Source organism: Pongo abelii, chromosome 10, assembly GCF_028885655.2.
Source record: "Pongo abelii isolate AG06213 chromosome 10, NHGRI_mPonAbe1-v2.0_pri, whole genome shotgun sequence".
Lineage (NCBI taxonomy): Eukaryota > Metazoa > Chordata > Mammalia > Primates > Hominidae > Pongo > Pongo abelii.
The window spans coordinates 163,120-180,786 of NC_071995.2; the positions used below are offsets into that span (position 1 = coordinate 163,120).

The following is a 17,667-nucleotide window of genomic DNA, read 5'->3' on the forward strand; positions in this document are numbered from 1 at the left end:
TCCCAGGCCCTGTGCTAGGCCTGGAGATGCTATGATGCAAAAGATACAGGCCTAGTCATCAGGGTGCCCACAGCCCAGTGGTGGGCAGACACAGGGCCAGCACCAGTGTTACTACCTGAGCACTAGCTCTGTGTCAGGCCCAGGCTAACAGTTGCCATGTGTTATCTCCCCGGGTCTGCACAATGTCCCCGTGAGATTGGCACCATTACCGTCCCATTTCTGGAATGGGAAGATTAAGGCTAAGTGATGTTAAGTAACTTGCCCAAGGACACAGCCCTAGTAAGTAATGCAGCCAAGACATGGACTCCGCAGCCCATGGTTTTGACCCAGTACCTTCCACCATCTCTTGGCATTACAGTGAGGAACAGGCCCCGTGGAAGTGGCACACAGGGTCTGTGGAGCATGAGGAGGGCAGGCAGCCCAACCTGGGTTCAGAGCCAGCTCCTAGGGCAGCCTCACTGGAGAGTCTCGTGACCTCACTACTAGCTGAGCCATAGCGTGTGCCCCATGCCTACCTGGCTGCCCACTCCCAGGCAGGCCTCAACACCCCGCGTGTCAAGCACTTGCTGTATTCCAGACAGCAGGCTGGGAGGAGGGCACACAGAGCAGGCATGAGTCCCCTGCCTTGCAGGAGGCCACAGCCCTGCCCAGCACAGACCCAAGGCTCCTGTGGGCCTCTCTGAACACCCCCAAAGCGCCAGCCTCCCCAGTCTCTCTGCTCCTCAGCCTCACACCTGGGATCGCCGGGCCAAGTTCTGGAGGCTCACAACATGCTGCCCTTTCGTGGTCTCACCTGGGAAGTCTTGGATGGCAGCAAACCCCTGGAAGCCCCCCATACCCGGCCCCCGCTCCTCAGCACTGGGCCCCCCCAGCTAGCGGCTCTTCCTCCCCACCCTCTAGCTTGGCTGCCGTCTTTCGGCGGCCTCTTCAGGCTCAGCTGCCACAGCAACCTGAAAAAAGGGAGCATGTTCTAATTAACACTGAGAGGCTCATTAGAGAGACGGAGGCCCCCGCGCCCCTGCCGCTGCTTCTTCTGGCAGAAGCTGATAAATTGCTATCTTGGGAGGAGGCAAGGCCATCATTCCTTCTGGGTCCTGGGGTTTAGAGGGAAGTGAGCAGAGCTGCTCCCTATTCTGCAGGCTCAGAGACCCCTCCCTCCCTGGGGCTGCCTCCCCTCCCGCACCTCTCTCTGCTCTCTGACCTGGCCCTGGTTCAGAACGGGATTGGGGTAGATGGGAGGGCCTCGCTGTCGTGGATGGAGCTGACCTGGGCCATTACTGAGTCCCCAGGTCCTGCCAGGATGCTGGGGTGGGAGGAAGGATGGAGTGCTGGGTTCCAAGCCGCGGCCTGGACAAGAGTCTGGAATTTGATTTCCCTGGGGTCACAAGAGAGAATTCAGTTTAGTTCATGTCTGCAAACACTTATTCAGCCTCAGCCACAGGTCTGGCACAGCACTGGGCACAAGAGATGCAGAGACAGATGTCTTGCCTGTGATGGACAGTCTGCGGCGAGAGCTCTGAGCAGGGGGTGGCACTGAGCATTGAGGGTGGGGAGGAAGGTGTAGGGGACAGTGCAGGTTGGGGGCGTGGCAGGGCCAAGTCTGGGATCAGTGGGAGTTGGTTGGTAAATGGGTTAGGACACATGATGGTGAGCCCAGAACTGAATTCCAGTGTTATTCAGGGAGCAGTCGCTCCATGCCAGTTAAGGTGCTGGGTGCTGGACAGGATGACTAAGACATATTTGATGCTGTGAATAACTTATGCTCTGTTGGAGCCTGGGGGAGGGAAAGGGAGGGAAGGATGGGTTGGAGAAATGCCACAAAGATTAGTGGAGAAGACTGAGTGTCAAAGAGAAATTGGGGCTCGAGGCAGGGAGACCCCATCTGTTCGGGGCATTGAGAGGGCTGCATGGAAGAGGCACATTTGAGATAGGTCTCGAAGAAGAGGACATTTCTACCTGGAGGAAAGGGGAGGCTGGGCGTTGAGGTTGGGGAGAGCATTGCAGGCTGGGAGAGAGCACAAATGAGTCCCCAAGCAGGGAGCCTCGTGGGGGCAGTCGGGGGAGAGCAGGCAGGAGCTGCTGAGCAGTGTGGACTTTGTGGAGTAGGACTTTGTGGCCCAGCCAGAATGTTAGGGTTGGAAAACCAGGAAGAAGCGTTTTTATCTGTTTGGGGCAATGGTTCTCAAACAAAGAAAAGCCTGTGTTGACACCTGCTGTCGGAGAGCTTGGATCTGGTTCTGCAGTGTAATGCTGCTGGCGTGGTCCAAGTGGGAAGAAAAAGAGCCCTACGTGGTGACATTCTGGAAGGATATCACGGATATTGCAAAATGTATGGGGTGGGGGGCCCCAGGAGCTACAGGAGGCTGACAAACACAGTGGACAAGGCAAATGAAAACCCCAGGACAAGGCAAGTTTCCCAGGCTGGGTGCTTGTCAGGCCAATAAGGAAGTCAACAAGAGCTGGTTTGGGTGAAGTAGGGAAAACAGTGGCATAGTCTAGATGGACAGAGGATCCACAGGCAGTTGGAAATGTGGGTCTAGGATCAGGGCTAGGAATGGAGATTTGAGAGTCATTCCCATCATTATCACTGTCACCATTAAGCAGCTACCACTTATTAAGCTCCTGCTCTGTGCTGGGTGCTCCATGAAATAATTTAATCCTCACAAGAAGACACAGGGTCAGCAGGATAAACCCCACTTAATAGATATGAAAACTGAGAGTCAAAGATGTTAAATTCATCCAAGTCCCATCAGCCGGGATCTGGGGCTGGCCATTCCCCTTATTTGCCACTTGCTCACCAGCCCATCAAAGTAGAAGTTAAGAGAGTGGACTGGGTCCTCAGAGGGAAGGCAGACAGGGCTGAGAAGGTATCCACCTGGGGAGCACGTTTACAGTGACCTGGAAGGCTCTGCCTGACACAGCTCCCTTCTTAATTCATTGTTAATTATCACCCGTCACGAGCTCCTCTGATGATGTCCAACACAGAAGCCATGGAAGATGTCCAGAGTGTACGGGGAAAATTAAAACGTGTATGGAGACTGGCTGTGGCACCCATGTGACTCGTAACCAGCGCACATAGGGGTTTTGTGGCCAGAATACAGGATTAAGGGGTTGTAGGGAGACAAGACAACCAAGATAGACTGAGTCATGAGCACTGGGGAGAGTTGCAGAAAGGAGTGGGGAGGGAGGCTGATTAGGCCCATGGGGCTGAGTGACAAGCCCCAGATCTGCCTCTTCCTTGCTGGTTGGCCTTGGATGAGTTTAACGTCTCTCACCCTTGACTGAGATGGGAGGCAGCAGGAGCCAGAGCACAGGGCTCAGGGCAGGGTTGAGTCAGTATCTGGCATTTGCTTCTGGAGTGAGGCAGAGGTTAGTGTTCTAGAGGTTCACTGTAAAATAGGAAGAAAGGGAACAGGCTAGTGCCCCAGAGGCAGTGGAGTCAGCAGAGTTACGTTGTAGCCTGGGGAGGTCTGGGAAGATCTGTGGCCAGGTGCAAAGCTGCAGATAGGAAGAAGGAAATGGGAGTAAAAAGAGCACCTGTAGCGTGAGCTGAACACACAAAGGAGGCAGGAGCGGGAGAGCGTCTGCTGTGAGTCAGATTAGGAAGGTTTTTGAGAGTCACAAATACAACTTTGGAATTAATTTGTCCAATACATACTCACTGAAGGCCTATTATGTGCTGGGCACTGTCCAAGCATTGGAGGAGATAGCAGTGACCACGGCAGGTGAAATCTGCCCTCGTGGGGCTTGATGTCTAGTGGAGGATGTGATGGGACAGATTCAAGAATTTAAAATCTGGTTTTCTTTCCTGCTTGGGTGAAGCATAGACATTGCCCAGTAGTAGACGGAGTCTCCTAGGGTTATGTCAGCTGGTCTTCTGCCTTCAAGCAGGATGATACCATGCCAAGGGCATGGACCCCATCACCATTTTGGAAGCATCTCAAGCAATGGATTTCATACCTTCCCTGTGTTGCCAACAGCATCTTGTGCTGCAAACGGATGCTCTTGGGCCTGGGGTTTTCCTAGAAGTATAAATAGGCCAGACGGGAAAGAAATGTGACATCTGGCTGGGCGTGGTGGCTCACGCCTGTAATCCCAGCACTTTGGGAGGCCAAGGTGGGCGGATCACCAAGGCGCCGGGAGTTCAAGACCAGCCTGGCCAACATGGCAAAACCCTGTCTCTATTAAAAAAATACAAAAATTAGCCAGGCACAGTGGCGCACACCTGTAATCCCAGCTACTCGGGAGGCTGAGGCAGGAGAATCGCTTGAACCCGGGAGGCGGAGGTTATGGTGAGCCGAGATCGTGCCACTGCACTCCAGCCTGGGTGACAGAGCGGGACTCCATCCCAAAAAAAAAAAAAGGAATGTGAAATCTGTCGGTTTCTCATGGTGCTTGAGTAGGGTTGACAGACAGAAATTGAGAGAAAAGGAGACAGTTTAGTGATCAGTTCCCCTTCCTCTCTACATTTCCCCTTGGGGAATGACTTTCCTGCCTGAGCCAAAGCCAAGTCCCTATTCCAGGCCTCAGGGAATGTGTCAAAGTTCAGCAGGGAGAATGAGCCAAGCTACATTATTTCTGCAGGAGCAGGAACAGAATGCCTCAGAGGCAAGTATCTGTGTCTCTTATGGGTGCATGAGGTCATACCTAGTAAAGATCAAGTGGGGAAGTGTCCAGTTCGTACCGTGGTTAGAATTCTCAGATGGCCCCCAAGTCCCCTTCACGCTAGTGTACACATTCTATATAATCCCCCTCCCTTGAGTATGGGCAGGATGAGTGAATGTGATGGGACATCACTCCGATGATTAGGTTACCGGTTGGTTGATTTTGAGTTAATAAAAAGAAACATCATCCAGGGCGGGTCTGAGCTAATCAGGTCAGCCCTATAAATGAAGCTGAAGCCCCAGACAGACACTGTGCTGTTAGCCTTGAAGGACCGAGCTATCAGGTTATGAAGAGGGCCACATGGCAGGGGACAGCAGGCAACCTCTGGTGACTGAGGGCCTAAGTCCTGTGAGTGCAAGGAACTGAATTGTGCCAACAAGAGTGAGCTCAAAGGAGGACCCCATACCTTAGATGATATTGCAGCCCTGACTGATATCTTGGTTTCAGCGTGGTGAGATTCTGCGCAGATAACCCAGATGAGCTGTGCCCAGACTAGATTCACAGAGCTGTATGAGAAATAAACAGGTGCTGCTTTAAGTGGCTGGATTTGTGGTCACGTGTTACACAGCAGTAGACGAGGAATACACTTGGTGTGGTTTAGAGCGCCTTGAAGACCCCTCCAACAGGGGGATTGTGATAGCACTGGGAGCTTCCTCCTGCTCAGGGCCTTGTCCTTTATGAAATGCAAGTAACTTTGGGAGAAGCCATATAGGAAGGCTTAGTCGCCATTTACGCATTAATCTGCATAAGTTCCAACGATCTCCGAGGGTAGAGTTGGATGTTGGGGGAGACAGAATGATGTCCCCAGGTTTGGGAATGCGGAAGGGCACTGAATGGCCAGGCTGGAAGCACTGGAGGCAAGCACTGAGGATGTCTCATTTTATCTGGGATTGTCCTTGGGGATTGGGGTTGAATCCACAAGGTCTCCTGAGCTAAGAGGGTACCTCTGCTAGCCTGGAATGGGGCACCCATCACACCCTGCAGGGAGGGAGCAGAGGGCACGGCTGGGCTGTGGGAGGCAGGCATTCATTCTGGCTGCAGCCTTTGGGGGCTCCAGTGGAGCAGGAAGCAGGTTGAAGTGTTGTGCTGAGGGATGAAGTATGGCCTTTCTATCTGTACCCTCCCCCACCATGACCCCTGGAGGACAATCTATACCCTCCCCACCCATGATCCCTGGAGAACAATCTATACCCTCCCCCCCCATGATCCCTGGAAGACAATCTATACCCTCCCCACCCATGATCCCTGGAGGACAATCTATACCCTCCCCACCCATGATCCCTGGAGAACATGGGACGTCCTTGTTCTTGCCTTGAGTTGTTCATCTCAGCGCACCCATCCCAATTCTTCATTTATTCGGGAAGGACACCATGTGTAAGCGGCATGTCTGGTTGTGAATAGGAAACACTTAGTGAGAGTGTTTGGGAAGTGATCCCAAACTTCTCTGAGTCTGATCAGAGTCTAGGATGCCACCATTTAAGCCCATCACCTTCACACAGGCCTTGCCCCTTATTTAAAGGCAGAAGCCTCTGGGGGCATGGCTGTCATACCTTCCCAGTCCTTTCCTGAGAAGTTTCCATAGGGAGGAAAAGTGAGAGCGTAGCAACCTGAGAGGAGAAAACCCATGGACAGGAGGACAGAGCCGAGAGGAGGCACGCTGGCCCCCTGACAGAAATTTTCCTGGGATCAGATCTGCCAGGTGCCATGCCCCCGAGCCCACCCCACCCAGCCCTGCCCTGGTTGGACAGCTCCCACCGTAAGAGCAGAGGTGACTCAAATTGGGGAACTCTTGGTAATGGTGGCCTGGAGGGACCCCCATTCTTAAGACACCCACTCAACTTTTCAGCAAATCCACATTTACTGAGCAGCTAACTATGTACTGCGAACACACGGATGGTCCAACCCCAATCCCAACCCTTCTGATGTTCCCAGGGAAAAGAACCACCCAACACAGAGACAAGGTTGCTGGGGAGGAGCGGGGAAGCACGAGGAGCTGTGAGGGTTTTTTAGCATTTCTGTTTTTCATTGTTTAGGGGAGGAGCGGGGAAGCACGAGGAGCTGTGAGGGTTTTTTAGCATTTCTGTTTTTCATTGTTTAGGGGAGGAGCGGGGAAACACGAGGAGCTGTGAGGGTTTTTTAGCATTTCTGTTTTTCATTGTTTAGGGGAGGAGCGGGGAAGCACAAGGAGCTGTGAGGGTTTTTTAGCATTTCTGTTTTTCATTGTTTAGGGGAGGAGCGGGGAAGCACAAGGAGCTGTGAGGGTTTTTTAGCATTTCTGTTTTTCATTGTTTAGGGGAGGAGCGGGGAAACACAAGGAGCTGTGAGGGTTTTTTAGCATTTCTGTTTTTCATTGTTTAGGGGAGGAGTGGGGAAGCACAAGGAGCTGTGAGGGTTTTTTAGCATTTCTGTTTTTCATTGTTTAGGGGAGGAGCGGGGAAACACGAGGAGCTGTGAGGGTTTTTTAGCATTTCTGTTTTTCATTGTTCATTATTTTAAAGTGTGCACAAAAGTAGAAACAACAGTGTTATAAACTCCCCCGTAGCTATCATCCAGCTGTAACCATTGTATTAATATTTATTAATATTAATATTGTGTCATCTAACTCTTCCACATTTTTTGACAGAATATTTTAACACAAGATATCATGCATTTTACCCATAAGTACTTCTGTATGCATCTCTGACATGAACTTAAAAAGAAAAGAAAAAAAGAAAAAAACAGAAACAAGGTCTCACCGTTTTGCCCAGGCTGGAGTGCTGTGGTACAGTCATAGCTCACTGTAACCTCCAACTCCTTGGGCTCAAGCAGTCCTCCCACCTCAGCCTTCCCAGTAGCTGAGGACCACAGGCGCACGCGCACCGGGACACCCAGTTAATTTTTTTTTTTTTTTTCAAGAGAGAGACAAGGTCTAGCTATGTTGCCCAGCCTGGTCTCAAACTCCTCAGCTCAAGCAATCTTCTCTCCTTAGCCTCCCAAGATGCTAGGACTGCAGGCCTGAGCTAATGCGCCCGGCCATGAACATTTTGCAATACCCGCCACAGCATCAAAATCTGACCACCATATGCAGCACCTCCCTTCTGGCCCTTGGGACATCACCAGTCCCCAGAATGGACCCCTCCGTCCTACATCTCTAAGAGTCTTGCCATGTGGCCATGACGTTCTAGGAGGTTCACATCGGAGCTGCCCAGGAGCCCCCACCCCCACCCCGCACTGTCCCTTCCTGGGCCCCGCCCGAGTTTGGCCGGGTGACTCCACCACTCCTTAGAAGGGCTGACCACCCTTCCCCTCTGAGCCCTTCCTCCTCTCTGTCCTTGTCCTTGCAGATTGAAATGCTAGAACATAAGTACGGGGGTCACCTGGTGTCCCGGCGCGCCGCTTGCACCATCCAAACCGCCTTCCGCCAATACCAGCTCAGCAAGAACTTCGAGAAAATCCGCAACTCGCTTCTGGAGAGCCGCCTGCCACGGCGGATCTCCCTGCGCAAGGTGCGCTCACCCACGGCCGAGAGCCTGGCGGCCGAGAAAGCGCTCATGGAGGGCTACGGCCTCATGGGGCTGCCGCTGGTGCGCTCGCCCTCCCTGCCGCCCACCTTCGCGGGCACCCTCACCGAGCTGGAGGACTCCTTCACCGAGCAGGTGCAATCCCTGGCCAAGTCCATCGACGACGCGCTCAGCACTTGGAGCCTCAAGACCATGTGCTCCCTGCAGGAGAGTGGCGCTTACCAGCTCCACCAGGCCCTGCAGGCGGCCGCGGGGCCCCCAGGCCTGGAGGCCGAGAGGCGGGAGCCGGAGAGCGCAGGCCCCGGGCCCGGGGATGAGGACGCGGAGACCCCCGGCCTGCCCCCCGGCCACAGCGGCACCCTCATGATGGCTTTCCGGGACGTCACGGTGCAGATCGCCAACCAGAACATATCCGTCTCCTCCTCCACGGCTCTGTCGGTAGCCAACTGCCTGGGCGCTCAGACGGTCCAGGCCACGGCAGAGCCCGCGGCGGGCAAGGCCGAGCAGGGCGAGAGCTCTGGGCAGGAGGCCCCGGAAGCCCCCGCTGTGGGCCGGGAGGACTCACGCGCAGAGGCTGGGGCTGGCGGGGCGGCGGGGGAGGCCGCAGCCCCCAAAACAGAGGAGGAAGAGGAGGAGGAGGAGACGGCGCAGGTGGGGAAAGGGGCCGAGGCCGAGGCAGGCGACTTGGAGCAGCTGAGCAGCAGCAGCACGTCCACCAAGTCCGCCAAGTCGGGCTCGGAGGTGTCGGCCTCCGCCTCCAAGGATGCCCTGCAGGCCATGATCCTGAGCCTGCCGCGCTACCACTGCGAGAACCCAGCCAGCTGCAAGTCGCCCACGCTCTCCACCGACACCCTGCGCAAGCGGCTCTACCGCATCGGCCTCAACCTCTTCAACATGTAAGTCAGCCCTGGCCCCCAGCCCGGAGTCCTGGACGTCCTGGGAGGGAGGGAAGGAGGAGGGCACCTTCCCTCCACCAAGCAGGGCGCCAGGTAACTTCCCACGTCATCCCAGGGTCCTCCAGGCGCGTCTGTGCCGTGCCTGATCCCTGAGGTCATGTTTAGGAAGTACATATTGTATTTTTAATCATTCTGAGTTTATTTTAAGAAAGATTAAAGGAAGAAAAGAACACATCAAACACATGCTTTCACAACTGTTACAGTTTAAGATGAAGCTAGGGTTTGAAAAGTAAGAGAATGTAAAAGAAAAGACAGTATTAAGTAAATAACAGTTCAGGCCGTTTGAGGATTAAGCAGCAATCATTCGGGTGGATATGAAGCCAGGGAAAACGCATTAGCTCCCAGGGTTGGTGAAATGCGAGGCTGGGTGGGGGAGGGAGGAGAGGCGCCTTGTAAAGAGTGTCAGCAGAGAGCAGGAGAGGGGAGGGCTACGAGGAAGAGAGAGTGTGAAGCAGGCAGAGGCGCAGTAGAAAGAGAACAGGGGAGAAATGACCGACCGCCATAGCTCAGAGACCCCAACGAGACCAGGACTGGTCCTGCACCGAATGTATACAGCCAGTCCCAAGCAAAGGAAAGGAAGCACACCTGCCCCTCCCATGGAAATGTCAAGTCCAGGAGGCAGGCACTCGCCTCCATCCTCCACTCACCCCTTCATAACCCTGAGCCAAGAGCACACCTCCCCGGCCGTAATGCATGTTCATTCGTTCATTCGGCTGTTATTTATTGGGTGCCAGGCACTGTGACCACAGAGGTGAGGACACATCCCCTGGCCTCAAGAGGCTCCTATTCTAGGGGAAGTAGCTACTGTTCATAGCTCACCTTACATAAAGCATCTGTAATCTTCCCAGCAGTATCTACACAGAGGTATTACCACGCTGTTTTACAGAAAAGGAAGCCGGCTCACACCAGTAAGGCGAGCTGCACACGATGAAATAGCTAGTACTCGGCAGACCTCGGGGAAGGCGGATCTGACTCTAAACCACCCCCACTTCTGCAGTGTCTCTTCTGCACATGAAAACTCACACAGACACTCACCTGCCCCAAGACAGTAATTCTTAAACTATCCATAGTGAAGAACCAGTTTTGTTCCCCCACACCTTTCTGAAAATACATTGTGGGCTAATACTTTTGTAAAATACAATAAAAATGAGTTGCTAGAAAAACAATCACGTGCCTGGTTGTCCCAGAAATGTCGAAATGCTATGGGAGGTTCTAAGTGCTTACCTTGTGTTTCTGTACTTATCTCTTCCTGGACCTGTGAGAAACAGCTCAGGGAGCAGCATGGCTTCAAAGCTTGCAAAGGGAAGAGGTGGTGTGGCGGAGGTCTCACCTCTGTTTCTCCCACCCTCTTTCCAGGGTTGGGGCGTCTGCGGTGGGGACCTGCATATTGACAACAGGATATGGGTAGGGGGAAGGGCAGGACTGAGGTAAGACCCAGGAGGCAGGGACAGAGAAGGGTACTTCTCCTCCACCTGCTCTGGAATTCACTTTGTTTGCAGACCTCGCCTGTCCTCTTTCTGGTCACACACCATCCTCTGTGTGAGGACATTCAGTGGGTTGAGGCTCTGGTGAGAGACGCTTCCAATGGGGAACTGGATTTCCAAGAACCTCTGGGCACTTCTATGGGTGGAAGACAGGGAGGAAAGAGTCATGGATGGCTTCAGCTCACTCTCTGCTGCTTCTCCCCACCCCCACCTCCAGAAACCCAGACAAGGGCATCCAGTTCCTGATCTCACGTGGCTTCATCCCCGACACCCCCACCGGTGTGGCCCATTTCCTCCTCCAGCGAAAGGGCCTCAGCCGCCAGATGATTGGAGAGTTCCTGGGCAACAGCAAGAAGCAGTTCAACCGCGACGTGCTGGAGTGAGTACTCTGCGCTCCAGGCTCCCCCCACTCCTTCCCACACCCCACCTGCCCGGGCTCTGTCTGTGAGCTCCTTGGTGAAATCCTCGCTCCAGTTCTAACAGCTTCCAGCTTCCAGATTGTCCACAGGAACCAGAATCCCCTCTTTAGCCCATCACCCCAGTGGGCCGGAGCCCTGTCTCCCGTCAGAGTCATTGATTGAGTTCGCCCCAGGCCAGGCTTCATTTGAGGCAGCAGGGGATACAGAAATGGTCCAAAGAGACAAAAAGCCTTTTCTGCCTGCCACTCTCCAGGGCAAGAGAAACCAGGAAAAGGAAAGGGCTTGTGTCAGCACTGGGGTTCATCTCTGCCTGGTGAAGAGCCCCTCAGCCCCCCTCCCCCAGGACCCTCCCATTCTCCAAGGTTCGTTTTCATATCGCTGGAGGCAAAAATGTGAGACAGAAAAAAGAAGGGGTTAAACTGAGCGTTTTAGAGCAAGAAAATACTACAATTCCATAAAGATAAATCTACTAACAAAATCATGACCAAAGAAAAATTGTTTCTTTAAAACCAAAGAAAATGGTTTTAATGTCCAGTAGCAGGGAGGGACCCCCAGGGGGCTGCCTTTGTCCCCGCTCAGCCTTGACAGTGTGGACGGGCAAGAGTCTCTTCACACTCACGCCTTGTCCAGAATGGCAGGGCAGGGCTGGTGCTCCTCTGAGGCTGAGGGGCAGGGCCTTGCAGCTACTCCTTCCCTGGGACATCGGCTCCAGCCCCTGCCATGCCCCCGTGCTCTTTCTGGCTTCCACTGGTTCCCTAGGTTGGCCTCCTTCTTGAAGGTCTCCATTCTTCAGGGACCTCCCTCATTTCTCTCCCCTCTTTCTCCTTGGGGACAGTCAGCAGAAGTGTCTCCCAGGAGGCCCTGGGAGGAGCTCTCCCTTTCATCCTCACCCCTGGAGCAGCAAGGGACTGCCAGAGAGGATCTGGACGCTGGGGGAGTCACCCACCCAGTGGTCAGCATCCCTGGAGTGGGAGCTTGGAGATTTAGCTTCTATTTATGGAGCTGTCTTGGTGCTGTGTGCCCATGTTGAGAAGCCCCTGTCCTCTGGGCCTGCGTTTCTATGCCTGCAGAGTGGTGCTGGGTTGTAAGGGCTGAACCCATTGCCCTCTGAAATCCCTGTCACATTTCTAAATCCACTGACGTGGTGGTTTTCTGACTGAGTTCAGTGAGTGAGGGCTGGGATCCGCTCAGGGACCTTGAAATCCCTGCACGGCCCTCAGCTGGGTAGAACTGAGTTCCTGCCCCTGACTCTTGGTGGCTTTTGACAATTTATCATCCCTCCTGGAGCTGCTGGTGGAGACGCTCCGTGGATCTCAAAGAGGAAAGAGAGACAATGCTAGGCAGCGTCTCCCTCTCACCTCCTTTCTCTTCTCCCTCCGCTTCCCTTCCCTTCCCCAGCACTGCTGTGGAGGCCCGTGGAGGTGATACTGGGATCCAGGATACATCTGGGTTGCAGAAGCGGAGAGATGGCATTTCCTCACGCCCTTCCTTTTCTGTGTCCCCTAGTTGGCTCATCTCTCTGGCTTTCCTGCACTGTTGTCCCAGTCCATTCCTTCCCAAGCCAGGGTGAGGTGCTGGCCCCGTAGCCCCAGGCACCCCGGCTGTCTCTCTGCTCTGGGGGCAGGAGTGACTCTGCTTCACCCACAGGCCCTGACTGTTGTCTTTCTTCTGTCTTTCCCAGTCTCCATGTGGCCTGCGCCCTAAATTCTAACCCTGCAAGGCCCACATTGATCTGGAGTGCTGGGAGCACAGCGTTTTCCTGCAGCCCAGGTGGTGCTGAGTCGCGCAACGAAAACTAATTGCCCTCTTCCCTGGGAGACTGGGTGTATGGGCTGTGGGCTGGAGGCTTGGAGCAGTGGCTCCACCCTGTGCTGAGGAGGCGAGCTGGGCTGGGGGCTGGGCTAACCTTAGGCAGGGATCAGGCTTGGGATGGGTAGGGGCCAGACTCCCTCCTTGGTACACTCTTCCAGTGAGAAGAGGCAGTGTGGTGTGACAGGAGAAATAGCTGGACCCGGGCTGTGCTCCTCTGTGCTGTGTGGCTTTGGCAGGACACCTCTCTGGGCCTCGGTGTCCTCATCTATAAAATGAGAGGGCTGGGCAATGTGATTGCAAAAGTTTCTCCAAGTCCTGAGAATCTACCACCTTTCCCATCTCTTAGTGCATTGGTAGCACTGCCCTAAACACTGAGGCATGCTTTGTCATCCTGCCAGAGCCACCCACAGGCCCCAGGGCAGTGCTGGGGTGCCAGGGTTCATGCAGGGCAGTGCTGGGGTGCCAGGGTTCATGCAGGGCAGTGCTGGGTTGCCAGGGTTCATGGGGGAATGAGTTGGCCATTTGTTATTCATTCAACAAACATCGAGCACCTATTTATTGTGTGTTGAGAATGGGGCCACGCTGGGCACCTGTGTGTGTGTGTGTGTGTGTGTGTGTGTGTGTGTGAAGAGGCATGGCTCACAGTCTCAGGGAACTTACAGAACCAGGTGTGGATGGGGAGAGGTGAGAAGGAGGAGCATGGAAAGCGAGTGAGAAGAGCAAGGGGCCTCCAGCCAGAACCCTGGCTTGGGCAAGGTTGAGCGCAGAGCTAAGCCCTGATATGCCCTGGTGAAAGCCGCAATCCCTCATGCTTGATTGTGTAGCCCTGCAGGCCTGGCATGCTGACTCAGCGCCACAGAAAGGAGCTCCTCCCTAAAGTCCATAGGTCACTGACTGCCTTGCTTCTCTCTGAGGTGGAGAGGGCCCTGTCCTGCAAAGGGCAGGGAGAAGATGGAGAAGCAGGAAGTAGCAGGCACTAGCAGGGGAGGTGGGCACTGGAGTCTTTGCATTTCCCTGCCACTCTGGCCAGCCAGTCTGGATTTCAGAATCACTGTATCTTCTTTACTCCCGCCAGAGAAAACACACACACTAACCGAGTCGCCAGGTGCCATTTTCCCAGGCCTGGAAGGCTTCATTGGGATTCTATACGGCTCCCCTGCCCCCGCCTGGTGACATTTAGCAAGTGGCATTCATTCTGTACAAAGCTGTTTGCCGAATAAAAGGATATAAATCACCCATCCCCTTGGAGACTAAAACAGCCCAAACCACAGCACTCTCCCAAGAAGCAGCCGATGAGAAAGCCTCTCAGAGGGGAAGGGTGTGCTTCCAACTCTCAGGCCTGTGAGGAAAGGAAGAGGAGGGAGGGAGCAGCTGCCACCTCGGCTGCTGGTCTGTGTCTGAGCATCATGAATGCTGTGACATTTGCTTTCAGAATTCGGCCCTCAGCGCTCTTGGAAGCTGACATCTCCATCCTTTTGTGTCTTATTTCCACGGAAGACACATTCCAAGAAGGAATGTATTCTTACCAGGCCTCATCAAATGACAATAATAGAAGCCATTCTGAGCTCAAAGAGCCACACCCATTCCAGTGTTTACCTGCAAAGGTTTTGCTTTTGGTTTTTTTGAGACAGAGTCTTGCTCTGTTGCCTGGAGTGCGGTGGTGCAACCATGGCTCACTGCAGCCTTAAATTCCTAGGCTCAAGAGAACCTCCCACCTCAGCCTCCTGAAGAGCTGGCACCACTGGCATGTGCCACCACACCTGGCTAATTTTTAAATATTTTTGTAGCGATGGGGGTCTCACTGTGTTGCCCAGGCTGGTCTCAAACTCCTGGCCTCACACAGTCCTCCCACCTCAGCCTCCCAAAATGCTGGAATTACAGGCATGAGCCACTAGGCCCAGCCTGTTTGTTTTTAAAGGAGAAATCAGCCTCAGTTTCCTCAGTAAAATGCTGGTAAGAGTACCTGTCTCATATGAATTAAATGTTTTCAATGTACATGAAGTGCCTGATGCTTAGTAAGTTATCTGTAAATGTTAGCTCTTTCTTTTCTTTTTTTATTAGAGACAGGATCTCTCTTTGTCACCAGGGCTACTGGGCAGTGGTATGATCAAAGCTCACTGCAACTTGAACTCCCGGGCCGAAGTGCTCCTCCTACCTCAGCCTCCTGAGTAGCTGGGACTACAGGCTAAATGTTAGCTATTTCATTATTATCTTTCCTACTTGAAAGCACAGACATTAGAACCCCCCACTCCCCGCCGTCCCATTCCCTGCGCACAAGGAAACCTCCTCAAACATGACTCAAACTCAGGTCTACTAGGCAGACAACGAGAACTTGCTGGGACTTGCTGGGCTTTGCTGGGAAGGGGGTCAGCCCAATCTGGGGAGCATCCTGCAGCCTGAGGAAGCCCGGTCCAGAAGCTGAGAGTAATACGGTGGCAGGCCAGCAGCAGGAGCCAGACAGCAGCCAGGGCTAGGGTCCTCTAGGGCTGGAAGCCTCTCCCTCTCGGTTTTCACATGGCTGGGGAATTTGGCTCTGCTCTGTTTCCTTTCTGAAATGTTCGCTTCAGCAGGTTTGAAGGCCAGCGGATGGGGAATGTTCCATGCTGGCTGTGAGCGGCCTCTTTCTGGCCTGGATGATTTTTTCCGGTGTGAATTCCATGCACATGGAGAGCATTGGTGTCTACCATCTCCATGAAATGCAGGAAGGCAGCTTCTGGGTTGAGCTGCCGGAAGAAAGCTTCCTGGGTGTTCCTTCCCTCCACTGCATCTGCTCCATCCTTTGTTAAATTCCAAGACATATCAGGGTTTGACGTTTGGGTCAGATTCCATTATTTTATTTCCATGGAAATATGTTGGCCAGAGTATAACAGATTTGTTCTTCTTAGAGGACATTTAGAAATGAGGACAGATTGTCTGTCAAATTCAACAGTCTGAAAAACTCTGGCCTTTCATTGCTAGGAAGAAATCATTTGAGAGCGTCCTGCCCACATTGCTGTGTATAATCTCAGTTACCTTATTCCTGAGGAATTCCCATGAGGCAGGGGACAGCAGGCTGGGGCCCAGGCAGACCTTATGTGTCTGGAGGAGATAAAAAGAGGCCCAGGCAGGCATTGTGGCTAACACCTGTGGTCGCAGCACTTTGGGAGGCCAAGGCATCAGAATCACTTGAACCTAGGAGGTTAGGGCTACTGTGAGCTGTTAGGGCACCACTGCACTCCAGCCTGGGCAAAAGAGACCTCATCTCTACAAAAAAATTTTTTTAAATAGCCAGGTGTGGTGGTGGGCACCTGTGGTCCCAGCTACTCGGGAGGCCAAGGCAGGGGAATCACTTGAGCCCAGGAGATGGAAACTGTGGTGAGTTGTGATCGCGCCACTGCACTCTAGCCTGGAAGCCTGGACAACAGAGTGGGAGCCTGTCTCAAAAAAGACAAAAGAGAGAGAGAGAGGAGAGAGGGAGGAAGGGAGGAAGGGAGGGAGGAGGAAGGAAGGAAGGAAGGAAGAGAGAGAGACCCAGTGCAGGCAGGCAGGAATAGAAGATTTAGGGTCATTTCCACTGCTTTGGAAACGGTACACTGCCAGCACCAGAAGGATGGAAGGAGAACATCTTCAAAAGTGCTGTCTTTGGGGTTATGGCTTTGACCCTTCACCTCTCCACTCTCTCCTGCCGCACTCCCCACCACAGATAGACAAGGGATTCTCCTGAACAGTCAACAGTTGTGAGAGTTTAAGACCTACTTACTTCTGTAGCTGGAGATCTTGGGACCTTCAGTCCAGGATTGAGACTCCCTTTGGCTTCGTCACTTTGGCATATAAATTGGACTTTTATATAAAAATGGACCTACCTGCCACCCAGTCCTTTCCTGACTACTCAAGCCTTTGCTCTGGAGGAGTCAGTCTCCTCTGTGTGATAGCTGTGGCTGCAACAGGCCACTCCGACGTGGGCCTTCTAGGAGGGTCTTCCGGAGTGTCACTGTCTCCGGGGCAGGGCTGTCATATCTCCAGGAGGGCCGTTTGTGACCAAGCAGGCTGTGAAATATAATGACAGCTCACATAGATCAGCACGTGCTGTGTGCCACAGGTGCTGTTCTGAGAGCCTTACATGCAAAACCTCATTCCATCTTCACAGTGACTCTGGGAGGGAAGTGTGGCTAATCTGTACCAAACGAAGGCACTGAGGAACAGAGAGGTTGGGGAGCTTGCCCACAGTCACAGAGCTGATCAGTGGCTGAGGTCTGAAGCCAGCCACAATGACTCATCACCTGAGCCCTTAACCCTGCACCATCCAGCCTCTGTGCGTCATTCCAAGACCCGTGTGGTCTGGTTGCTTTCACAGTCCTTGTCAGTCCCCCGTCACGAATCATGACACTGAAGACCCCTTAGACAATCAGCTGGTCCAGCCCTTTCATTTTACCCTGGCAGAAACTGAGGCCCTAGGGAAAAGAAATGACTAGTCTCCTGGCCAGTGGCAGAGAAATTGAGCAAAATCAGGTACTCTCCCACCTCTCGCCTTGGCGTTATTTGCTATGCCCTGACCCTCTCAATTTGGGAAGAAAGCACAGCTGAGAAACTGATTCGTAAGTCTCAAGAGGTCTGAGCCAGATTTAGCTTCCTCTCTCTGGTGTATGTGTATCTTAAAGGGCCGATGGATGGCTGTCTAATGATACAATTCCAGGCAGAATTAGTTGGTGGGGCAGGGAGGGGTCCTGTCCACTGACAAGCGTGTCAGCCCACACCTAATGAAAATGATCATGTATTAAGCCCTGTTGTATACCAGGAACTTCCACCCACTGCCTCTTTTAACACTCACAACAACCCTGCACAGTAGATGTTC

General features: G+C 53.4%; 1 protein-coding gene and 1 long non-coding RNA gene across 9 annotated transcripts in view; one reads left to right on the forward strand and one right to left on the reverse strand.

The window, feature by feature from the left end:
• The window catches only part of IQSEC3 (IQ motif and Sec7 domain ArfGEF 3), a 112,990-nt gene that overhangs the window by 65,650 nt on the left and 29,673 nt on the right, over positions 1 to 17,667 (forward strand). For all 8 annotated transcript variants that reach the window (XM_054526627.2, XM_024256867.2, XM_054526628.1 and 5 more), the window contains exons 4-5: positions 7,989 to 9,061; positions 10,823 to 10,984. In XM_054526627.2, the coding sequence (XP_054382602.1) occupies positions 7,989 to 9,061; positions 10,823 to 10,984 (1,235 nt within the window). The remainder of the gene's footprint in view (positions 1 to 7,988; positions 9,062 to 10,822; positions 10,985 to 17,667) is intronic.
• LOC112135790 (uncharacterized) lies at positions 7,301 to 10,854 on the reverse strand. Its single transcript, XR_008511770.1, has 3 exons — positions 10,623 to 10,854; positions 8,022 to 10,501; positions 7,301 to 7,354 (listed from the first exon to the last, which is right to left on the reverse strand). It is a non-coding gene; the product is annotated as an uncharacterized LOC112135790 (long non-coding RNA).